General features: G+C 39.1%; 3 protein-coding genes across 3 annotated transcripts in view; 1 reads left to right on the plus strand and 2 right to left on the minus strand.

Moving 5' to 3' along the window:
- LOC103514885 overlaps positions 1-3,303 on the minus strand; it is a 9,844-nt gene extending 6,541 nt beyond the window's left edge. The window contains exons 1-5 of the mRNA XM_026827728.1: positions 3,296-3,303; positions 2,771-2,880; positions 1,090-1,320; positions 503-675; positions 146-244 (exon numbers count right to left, since the gene is read on the minus strand). Of these exons, the coding sequence (XP_026683529.1) occupies positions 146-244; positions 503-675; positions 1,090-1,320; positions 2,771-2,880; positions 3,296-3,303 (621 nt within the window). The remainder of the gene's footprint in view (positions 1-145; positions 245-502; positions 676-1,089; positions 1,321-2,770; positions 2,881-3,295) is intronic.
- Positions 3,304-6,890: 3,587 nt separating this feature from the next.
- LOC108253085 (period circadian protein-like) lies at positions 6,891-8,473 on the plus strand (the record flags this gene model as incomplete). Its single annotated transcript, XM_017446399.1, has 1 exon — positions 6,891-8,473. A coding segment is annotated over one exon (1,482 nt), but the record flags the coding sequence as incomplete, so codon positions are not given.
- A 231-nt stretch (positions 8,474-8,704) lies between these two features.
- The window catches only part of LOC108253087, a 4,124-nt gene continuing 914 nt past the window's right edge, over positions 8,705-11,914 (minus strand). The window contains exons 2-3 of the mRNA XM_017446404.2: positions 9,554-9,780; positions 8,705-8,916 (exon numbers count right to left, since the gene is read on the minus strand). Coding sequence (XP_017301893.2) covers positions 8,718-8,916; positions 9,554-9,780 — 426 coding nt within the window. The 3' untranslated portion in view covers positions 8,705-8,717. The remainder of the gene's footprint in view (positions 8,917-9,553; positions 9,781-11,914) is intronic.

The raw sequence follows: 11,914 nt of genomic DNA on the forward strand, positions 1-11,914 counted from the left end.
CAATCTAAAAATCGTATCATACATTTTTTTTTGATATGGCTTTTATGGGACATGTAAAGTTTTTCCAAGGTTTTTCTCTGTAATATTGCAAACATGAAATTTTATTTCGTGTTAAGTTAGATATAGACAGCAAAAGCTGGCTTACCCGATGTCTCGGCATATTCTTCAGACAGAACTTATCCTTCTTCTGTTCACTCATAGAATCGCGAAAGAATGTGGATAGCCAATGATGCGTCGGTTGATCCTGGAATGGGAAATTGCACATTTATTTATTTTAATTTATTATGCGTGTTCTCCATGGAAGTAGCAGCATTTTTCTTAACCCCCTAGTATTATTATTTTAATTATTTATTTACTTTTTGATCTCAAGTATTCAAACTACCGATCTCCTGATTACCAGATCAAGAGGACACCAAAAAGGAACCCGTTGAAAAAATTGCCATGAAAAAGAGAGAAAAAAAATTGTCCACGGTGAGTATCGAACCCGAGACCTTCTGCTTACTTGAAATCCTTTCAGTCGATACGTATAGGTGCCAAACTCTGGCGTGTCTTCACCATATAACGTCACGTAACCGTGTGTCTGATAGTCTTTCCATATGAACGGATAAACATCGCAGTACTGAGCGCGGGAACCCATGCGACGTCGGGTGTCGGGCAATTCAAGCTCTGTAAAACCTGGAATATAGACGATTATACATTGTGAGCTAAAGAAAAGTTCTGAGTTCAATTCTCGGCTGAGACTATTTTTTTGTCGCCTCAGTTCTTAGATTCAATCAACAGAATCCTTCAAAATCTATCTTAACAATCATATTTTTCTTAACAATCACAAGCTTACCAAAATTTTCTTTGAAAATAAAAATTTGTGCTCGTTTTTCGATTGCAAATACCTACATACCTATTTCAACAGGTTACTTTCTGGTGTTCTCATGTTGACCCAGCACCTAAATGGGAAGTATTATGTCTCTTCTCGCCCATCTGATGAGGGACATACTACGGGATGGACATGCTACGACACAGACCACATACGTCAAATGTAGCAGTGGTTCTCATTTTTTTTCTTCAATTTCCAAAAGGGAAATACCCCCTTACCTGTCAGCATAGGTATAAGTGCCTGCGGTGTTCCATCACCAACAATATTATATCCTTCCAATACTATAGCGTTCATACTCTTCAGCACCGTATATGATTTGGGCAGTTGCCGGATAAAGTTTAGCCGGGACATGGAATCGAACCCGAATATGAGCACGTTCAGCTTCATGGAGGCCTCACTGGATTTGGACCAGTCTGCCTTCTCTTTGATTTCCTGATCAGTGCGGATACCTGAAGGTAAAAATAGAATAGAATAGAGTAGGATAGAATAGAAATACCCTGCTTAGACTGAAAGAATGAGACTCAAAAGTCTTTTATTCCCGCAGTCTAATGTAGGGAAAATTGAAAGGAATCAGAGACAATGTACGTAGCTTAGAAGATAGGGCCCTCAATCAAAAAATTAAATAAAAATATCAAGTTTTGCTGATAAAGAAACACCGAAAATCTTCCAATTCTCAAAAATAGCGATTTCTGAAATGCACCTTTTTCGCTTAGGTACCTACTTCAGCAAATTAGTTCGAAGGCCTAGGGCAGGCTTGTCCAACCCGCGGCCCGCGAAGGCCCGCCTAAAAAAATTAACGAAAATGAGAAATAACAGTAAATATATTAAATAAAATAATTAATGCATCAAAATTTTCAATTTTTTTTTTAAATTGTTTTTTGCATTGTGTTCGGAAATCTGTGAAAGTAAATAAAGAAATAAAGAGTATTTTAATAAAATGTTTTCTGTTACAAATAGCAGGCTTGTCCAACCCGCGGCCCGCGAAGGCCCGCCTAAAAAAATTAACGAAAAATGAGAAATAACAGTAAATATATTAAATAAAATAATTAATGCATCAAAATTTTCAATTGTTTTTTGCATTGTGTTCGGAAATCTGTGAAAGTAAATAAAGAAATAAAGAGTATTTTAATAAAATGTTTTCTGTTACAAATAGGATAATAAATGAAATTAGTGTTTTGTTTTGTTTTGTTAAGGATGGTTTACCAGTCTGTTCAGTGTTATAAATTTATTAACATTCAATGTTTGTTAGATTGGTAAATTAATTTCGACACCCGTCAAAACTCGTATTTGCGAAAGAGAAAAAAAGTAGGTAACCCCCCCCCGTGAGTTGAGTTTTTGCTGCCCGCCAACTCTCTACCTTGGTCTCTTGCGGCCCTCGGGTGCCCTAAGGTTGGACAACCCTGCTATAGGATAAGGAAAGTAAAATGTAGTTCCCCGCTTAATATGTACCTACTTATACTACGCTCAATTTTATGACTTGACTATTGGACTCGAACCACCAACCTCCAGATTCAAAGTCTGAGATTTGCTTTAATACACTCACCCAGAGACTTCAAAAGAATATCCACAACATTGCTTGTAAAGATAGTGAGTTGAGTTTTTGCGGCCCGCCAACTCTCTACCTTGGTCTCTTGCGGCCCTCGGGTGCCCTAAGGTTTTGGACAACCCTGGCCTAGGGTATACTGTTTAGAAATGCAAATTAGTGAGTTTCATCCAATTTTTATTCTTCCGAATGTCCTGTAGATGATGCAAGTTAAGTGAGACTGTTCACACTACACACGACACGATTTTTTTTTCTGAACGACAAAAAATGGCCTTGTGGGAAAGCTAATTTAAATGAGAGTGTTCGCACGACACGATTTTTTTTCCAAACGATAAGTGGAAACGGGTCGAACTTACCCACAACATGATTGTCCCACTCTGTCCCATCTTCTGCTACACAATGCACGTGGGCAAAGTCACTCGATTCCAAATGATATACGGGACCTTGTTGATGAGATCTACCTACCCTGAGCCGTTGTCAGTGTTTTTCTGGAGCACCCTGTATAGGAATTATGAACCCCGCTTCATGCTTGTAGAAGATAAGTAAGTGAATTTTATCAGACTTGCTTGAGTTTATTAAAAATCGAAATGCTAACATTGTGTGTTAGCATAAGCTTGTATTAAATATAGACAAGAAAACCCTAGTGTAGGTTTGTGGTCGTACATAAAAAAAAAAAAAAAAATTTTTCATAGGGCGTATACCGTATACCTAACATGTAACATTTTATAGTCTGAGTCTCTTTTTTGTTGGGTTATTTTTTTTTTTTTTTTTTTTTTTTTTTTGTGAACAGAGTGAATAGGAAAGAAACACCGATCCGATTACCTTTAGGACACTTGTTCGACCACCTATTTTTTCCAAACAATTTGTGCACGTTGACTCACCAAGTCATCATAAATACTTCAAGTCATAATAAATATTTCTAGGAATATCTGATTTCTTTCCCCATTGCCTTACATAACTCCAAACTAATCTCCGCCAAGGGTTAATTCAGGTAACTCGATTCTTACAACCTGACTCGCTAACTCACGCTTGAAAACACGTGAGACTACAAACACTCCTCTCTCACTCTCTCCCTACCTCGCTCTCACTCACTCTTTCATGTCTTTGTATCAGCCGTACTCAACTTTTTTATTTATTTATTTTTTCTTTTCATTATTATTTATTTACTTGAACGCTGAAGGACTCAAATCAGGCACTTGGGTCGTGCCTAACTGATGGACTCAAATTAGGCACTCAAGTTGTTGTTGTTGTTTTTTTTTTTTAATGGTTTCCCACAGAAAATTACAGAGTGCCCCACAGAAAATCATAGAGTGTCCCACAGAAAAGCATATTAGAGTGCCCCACAGAAAAGCCTAGAGTGCCCCCACAGTAAAGCATACAGTGCCCCCAGAGAAAATCATAGAGTGTCGCACAGAAAAGCTTAAAATGCCCCACAGAAAATCGCTTGGTGGTTCCCACAGAAAATCATAGAGTGCCCCACAGAAAAGCTCAGAAGGCCCCACACAAAAACTTGGAGGGCCCCACATTTTCTGTAGGGCGTCCTAAGCTTTTCTGTGGGGACACTCTTTGATTTTCTTTCTGTGGAGCTCTATGCTGTATTTTGTTACAGCAGAGGGCCCCACAGAAAAGCTTGGCCACTTGAGGCCAACAGGTTGAGTATAGCTGTCTTAAACACACGACACTCACTGTCTCTCTCTGACCTGTGCGCCTGACTAGGGGAACCCCTCTCTCTTTCTCTCTCACAAGGACTACACGGCCAAGTTTCATTCAGTTATTCAGTGGTTATTATTCTATCAGACGAAGATAACAAAAACAAAATAATAAATCATCTTCAATTATTCAATAAATAAAAACAATATTGGTGTTTACAAAAATAAATAAAATAAAACAACAGTGAAATTTGTTTGTCAAATAAATAAAAAGTGATATTTCTAAATACAAAAGTGAAAGAACATATTATTCAATAAATAAAAACAATATTGGTGTATACAAAAATAAATAAAATAAAACAACAGTGAAATTTGTTTGTCAAATAAATAAAAAGTGATATTTCTAAATACAAAAGTGAAAGAACAAAAATCTACAAAAGTTTTGGGATTACTAGAAAATAAATAACAAAAAATTTGAATAAAAATAAAATAGTTTTCAAATAAAAATAGAAATCTCTTTCTAAGCCCAACAACATTAATTTTCATTCATTTTATTGTGAAAACAAAAATAAGAAAATAAAATGAAAATAAGTGCAATTTTTATTAGTCCTTCAATTCATCATGTTAGTGGTTAGGATTTATCCAACGTAAATTTTTCCACACATAAGTAGTGTACACGTGAATTTGAGCGGAATCAACACCCAACAGTAGGATTACGCGGAAAATACGTACGTGCGTCCACGGATTTCTTCATTTGTGTAATTTTACCAATTTCATCATAACTAATAATAATTGAACAGTTTCAGTGCAGTATTGGATTTTTAACCAAGGGCCCTGTGGTTTGAACCCCAGCAGTGACATAAAATACTAATTCAATCTAATATATTAGTTCCTTTTAAACATTTGTGTAATTCTTTTGAAATTTCTAATCAAAGAAGACCAATTTGAAAGATTCGGTTCTAACAAATACATTTTTAATTCCTTTAAAACATTTGAGGAATTCTTTTGTAAAGCCTGACATTTGAGTAAAAAAAAAACCATTATCAACATTTTGAAAGGTTTTTAAGTCCCAACAAATTAATTATTATCTAATTCAATCTAATCTATTAGTTCCTTTTAAACATTTGTGTAATTCTTTTGAAATTTCTAATCAAAGAAGTGTTGAATATTGGCAACACTGTTCATAGAAAACCTCCTGAGTGCATTGGCAACACTGTGATATCAGAAGCTTGTCGAGTTCACATGGTCACGGGTCGGTTCGTTCTTTTTGTGTGTGTAATTTTATGTTCCTAATAAATACTCATGAGTTTAATAACTAAATGTAAAAGTCTTCTCAATTCCGAATCCCAGACTTCAGGACCCTAGGATACATCATGGCGCAGTCGGTAGGATACGACAATGAAGGATTGGAAAGATAAAAGAAGATAAAATGCCCAGCCCAAAGTGAACCCAAGCCTAAGCCTATGGAGCCAGAAGACCAATTTGAAAGATTCGGTTCTAACAAATACATTTTTAATTCCTTTAAAACATTTGAGGAATTCTTTTGTAAAGCCTGACATTAAAAAGAAGGCAATTAAAATATTATAAAAATAATAAGTAAATACAAGGGTATTTATATCATAAACGTGACGTAGTAAGGTTTTAGTTTCAAGATAACACCGTTTTGTGTCCCCCAGTGTAGTGTATGTGTTCTTGTTAACCCTGAGTGGAACAACGTTTGGATTCGTGATCGTGGATTTCGGATTATCTTGAAGTCTTTTCAATTTTCGGCTGAGTTGGATTTTAGGTGAGTGAACGAAATGTTTTGGTTTGATTTAAAATCTTATATCATCGTTTAATTATGTAAATAAATGAGGAAAGTAGGTATGTACTTACTAAAAAAAAAAAAAAATTGATCCCAAGGGCACAAGGTAAAATGGAGTGACTAAAAGTAAAATGCAGTATCTATTGGCAAGCAGAGTGTACTTAAAAGTATGTGATGTGTTCTAATCTACTCGAAACCCCTTATTAAAAGTTTTCTTCTAGGAAAAGATCCTTTGGGCTCATACTAGGCCCTCATAGGTCCAACGAAGCCCAACAAAGCGTTAGACATAAGGGCCCCTTTCTGCTTAACAGCTCAACACTTTTAGGCCCTATAAGATCTCCACTGGTCCAATAAAGCCCAACAAAGTGTTAGACGTAAGGGCCCCTTTCTGCTCAACACTTTTAGGCCTTATAAGATCTCCATTGGTCCAATAAAGCCCAACAAAACGTTAGACATAAGGGCCCCTTTCTGCTCAACACTTTTAGGCCCTATAAGATCTCCATTGGTCCAATAAAGCCCAACAAAGCGTTAGACATAAGGGCCCCTTTCTGCTTAACAGCTCAACACTTTTGGCCCTATAAGATCTCCATTGGTCCAATAAAGCCCAACAAAGTGTTAGACATAAGGGCCCCTTTCTGCTCAACACTTTTAGGCCCTATAAGATCTCCATTGGTCCAATAAAGCCCAACAAAGTGTTGGCGTACAAGGGTCCCTATAAGGCCCCCGTAGGTCGAATGAAACTCAACAAAGTTGAATAAGATATTAGCATAAGAGGGGATAGGCCTAATCGAGCCCAACAAGGTGTTGGGCATAAGGGGGCCCTTAAACGGCCCCGATAGCCTCAATGAAGCCCAACAAAGTATTGTATGTAAGGTGGTTCCAAGATACCCTTATAGGTTCAATGACGCCCAAAAGATGATGTGCGGCTCCTAAGAGGCCCCCACAGGGTCAAAAAGTTGCTGCACATTTCTTTATAGCCTATTTTAAGGCATGTTTGCAAAGTTTTGAACGACCTTTGTCTGTACTGACCCTCATCATGAGTATTCAGACGGGAAATCCTCATCGGAAACGCCACCTAGTTACAATCAACTCAACTATGATGACAATATTCAGCGGTTTTTTGAGAGTAAGCCTAAAACGTCGCCGAGTCATTCCAAGTCCGATGAAACAAACAAGACGAGTGATAATATGAAAAGTGAAAGTTCAGAGACAAGTGGCGACAGTGAATCTTTCAGCAAAGACGCAGGAGCTGCTGGCAGTCGAAAACATAGCATCTACCACCAGAAACTGAAACTGACTGAGGAATCCCTCATCAAACATAATGCGGACATGGAGAAGAAAATGGTACAAAAACACAAAGAACAAAAGTACAACATCAAGTACAAGAACAAACAATTGCATCAGGAAGATTCATCAGGAACACATGGTGTGAAGCGATCAGGTTCTCATTCGTGGGAAAATGAACCTTTCAAATCTGCCAAGCAAAGTCACGGCCATCATCATGGGGATGCTACGAGTAGGAATTACTCAGGAGATTGTACCACACGCACATCCAGACACCCCAACACTTCCACCTGTGTCTCTACTAGCATTAACCTCTGGCCACCATTCAATGTCAGTATGAATCCTTTGATCAGCACAACCAATACCATCACAGCATCCACCCTGGTTCCATACTTGTACATCCCTAACGAAACCTCCAAGCCTGGTAATCTCCCTGGAACACCCAGTATGCCTGGTATTCCTTATGTTAGTCCATTCGTCTATCCGTTACCTTTACCTATGTATTCACCCATGTTACCTTTCTACTCGCCGCTTCCCCTCAACAATCTACAATCTCAACCCTTGTCTAGTACACCACAGACGAGTAGAGCACCCGATGTTCCACCGAATCAACCTTCCAGTTCCAACAACGCCAATGACAATGTCGTGTCCAGTATTGACAATAGTTTCACGGGGGATGAAAGCAGTTACCAATCCTCCATGTATTCTCTGTTACGAACAGACGAGAGTTCACCGGAGGAAGACAACACCAAGACGGTGAAGAAGCCGGTTCCGCCCAAAAAACCAACGTTAGACCAAAACCTCAAGCTCGGCATAGTTCGGAAGTTCCCGGTCGGGAATGAACAGCTCCAATACCAACTGACGGAGCGCAAACTCAACGATGTCCTCTCGAAAGACCTGCTCGCGCTTAACAAACTCAACCAACCTGACATGGTCAACGTTCAACTTAGTCAACTGTACTCTGAGCTGGAACTTGAGGGTATTCGACGGCTGAAATTCGAGGACGGGTTCACGTCAAGTGACGGGTTCGAATCCTTCGGCAACACAAGCAGTGATGAGAACTCCTCAGGCAAACCACCGCCTGTCAAGAAGAAGATCGTCAACTACGATAATCTGTCCCGACTGTTCGAAGAGAACGCGCCCATGCCACCGCCAGAAGTAGGAACCAGTTCGACCAGTGAGGAGATAGTGCCACCCGCCGTCGTGGCCACGAGATGTTGATGGAACATACAGAAGGGTAAGGTGACTGAATGAGATTCTAACCATTCCAATTCCAAGGTGCTGGAAATTCAGGGACATTTCTTTCGAATCAAAAGACCAAATAACTTCCCGTTAACCCCCACCCAGTCTGGTTCGTAAGTATAACATTCCCAGGTTTGATACCCGGTAGTGTCTAAGTTTTTTTTTCCAAATTCAAACTTGGTATCCGGTTTATTCGATCAATCAACCCTTACTTGATTATAGTCTGTTAAAATATCTCTTACTTACCAGTAGTGGTTGTACTAGTAGTAACAAAAAAATTTCGTATCAAAACTTCGGATTAGTTAAGTTCGATCAATCAACCCTTTACTTACCGGTAAAAGAACACTGCACATCACCGTACTTTCGTTTGGCGTAGTCTGTAATATAGCATAGGGATCCGTTAACCCCCACCCAGTCTGGTTCGTAAGCGTCACACTCGAGGGGTTTAGGTGGGGATACGAACTGCATGATTTCAGGCGACATGACGTCCAGCGAGGGATGTTGACAGGCCAGACCATCCTTCCTGAAAACAACGGGGGGAATAAAGGTCATACACTATCAGGTAGACCTAACATGAACAGGTGCGCCTGTCAGGTCTTCCTGATAGTGTATGGTAGCAATAATAAGTATCTCAGGCGACCTGAAAGTAACCTGATAACTGATGAAAATTCGATTAGTTCCACGTGACAATGTGACATGCCAACCTCTGTGGCTGATTTGTGAAGAGCACTGACTCTCAACCGGGAGGTGCTGGGTTTGAATCCCGGCCGGGGCGAAAATTTTCTAAACAAACTTTTCCATTCTTGGAAGGACATAAATGGAGGTTACAAAGGGTTTATCATGCTTCAAACGAAAAGCTCAGGTCCTCATGTTTAGACTGCTGGGGTAAAGGGACTTTTTAGTCTGATTCGAGCATGATAAACAAGGTATATTCTATTCTATTCTCTTCTCATGATGGTTGACTGCGGTTCGGGACGGACCAAGTAATCTTGGCTAGAGAACATCAACCCCCTTTGGCGCAGCTACACCGCTACAACAACTAAGTCTTCAATTAACGTTACATTGAAATGGGGGTCTTTTCTGACGAAATTCCTGTGTGCGGAGTCCAGTGTAGAGGACTATTGCACCCTCTTCAATAGAGTGTTCAATAGATTACTCACCCTGTGAACATCTGCGCATTCTCCGTGAAGATGATCTTCTCAATCTGAGACCGCTGCAGGGTTCGATCCCTGGTGATGACGTATTCCGAACGCATTTGCAAATAGGAGCTCCGAAAAAACAGTATAACATAGTAGAGAAGTAATATTATCACAGATATAGAGGCTAGTCTTCGAAGAGAACATCGCGCTGAGATCACTCCCATGACACTGGTCACTAGACAATCATTCTGGAAGAATAACAAAATAAAAACAATATTAAAACTATTGAAATTCAATTGTCTGACCAGGGGACGTTAAATTGAGAGTAGATTTGCGTCTAGCTGCGGGACTATAAACAGGGAGGAGAACAGCTAACCTTAATTCTGCTTTAAAGAACAAGCACAAGTCCTCACGATGGTTGACAAATCAAGGTATCACTCGTCAAGACTGTTCTTTGACTTATTTGTTGATTTTTGTTTGTTTATAGTTTGTTTTTTTTTTTCTACTTTGTTTAAAGATCACAGTCAATGTTCAAGGAATGATAGAAAATAGCTTGTTTACACATTGTTTAAAGATCACCCTGTTCAAGAAATGATAGAAAACTTGTTTATCCTGCCCGAATAGGGCTGAAAAGTCCGTTTACTCTCGCAGCCTAAACAAGGTCTTATGACATTTGATTGGTAATTGTTGACTTTTTTTTTTACCTAATTGGAAAAATAAAATACGCTGTGATCCCATAACATCATTTTTATTTCATGTTAATTTTAGTTCTACTATAAATGTCATTTAATTTTTCTGGATTAAATTATTTATTCGAAGATTATTTATTTTTTCCAAAATACAAAATCTTTCTACCTACTTTTTTAGTAATAAAATTTTCAATTAATTATTTGTTGATTGATGATGAAATTAAAAGTCAGACTCTTTTCTTAATTTATATCTCAACTTAGTTTCCATAGTGCTAGTCTGTTCCGTAGTTCGATTGTAAAGAAGGTCCGTCAAAACACTTTTGTATTTTCAATGGTTATCTGAAAGAGGGCCTCTTGAAATTTCACTATTTTATGATGAAAGCTTCAAAACAATGGCAGTGGAATACATAAAATCAATGTCGGGTATCTAAGCATTCCGACTGATGAAACTGTTTTGACTAGGCAGGGCGTAACTCTAACGGCCAACGGAGGTCTTATCGTCCCGGAATCCAAGAGAGGAGGACACGATAGGAGAAAGCCAGCCGTTCCGGGAACGAACCCCGGAAATTTAAGGGCCTTGTAGATATCCTTTTTCTTTACAGTTCACTGAAGCTCAACAACCACTGATGTTATAAAAAGGCCATTAGGGGGGATAGTAGATGAACTAGATCAGGGCTGTCCAACCCGTGGCCCAAGGGCCGCATGCGGCCCGCGAGTTCATTTCTGCGGCCCGCGAAAACCCGCAAAAGCCCGTGTAGAAGGCCCCACCTGTGAGTTGAATTTTTAACTTTGCGGCCCGCCAACTCTCTACCTTGATCTCTTGTGGCCCTCGGGTGCGCAAAGGTTGGACAACCCTGAACTAGATTGTGGTTCATAGTACGCACCTAAATGGAATACCTACATAATTATCTAATTACCTTATATCTAGGTAGGTATGACACATATTAGGTGAAAAATTCCGAGTTCTAGTCCAAACCACCACAAAAAGAACCGCAGAATAAACACATTGCAAAAAACCTAATTACGTATACACCCATTTACGTATGGCATCTACATGGATCCATTTAATTAGAGTCTTTTTTAATTAATGTCCCCATTCAGTACGGTGACACCCGAGCAGTAGTATCGTCTCTTTGCACTCCCTATTTTCATTCGTCCAACTCAGCTATACGCAACTTATTGGCTAAAATGAATTCCAGCACGCCAGCCTAGTTAGCTTAGTTGGTAGTGCGTCTGCCTTGTAGGCGCTAGGCCGCGGGTTCGATTCCCGCCCGGGGCGGATTTTATCCTGAAGGGATAAGGTTCGTTTTCGCAACTTCTGGCTTTCTCCTATACTGTCTTCCTTCTCTCTTCGATTTCGGGACGATAAGACCTTAGCAGTTACAGTTCCCTCTGTCAAACCTCTTAAAAAAAAAAAAACGATGATCCACTGAGATTTGTAAAACAATAAACAGCAAAAAGAGTGCAGGCGTTGTAATGAGTGTAAAAAAAAGCGATTGCACTGGCAATTTCAGCATATTGTAGGGCGAATATTGCTTAGGTAATACTTAGAAGTATTATACTTAGGTAATATTGCTTAATGTGATATTATAGGGGAAATATTGCTTAGGCTAATATTACGTGTTCCGTGACCAGTATTCCATTAAGGTTGAAAGGTTGAATAACGACAAAAAAAAAAAATAAAAAAAAAAAA

Source organism: Diaphorina citri, unplaced genomic scaffold (assembly GCF_000475195.1).
Source record: "Diaphorina citri unplaced genomic scaffold, Diaci psyllid genome assembly version 1.1 scaffold1240, whole genome shotgun sequence".
NCBI classification, from domain to species: domain Eukaryota; kingdom Metazoa; phylum Arthropoda; class Insecta; order Hemiptera; family Psyllidae; genus Diaphorina; species Diaphorina citri.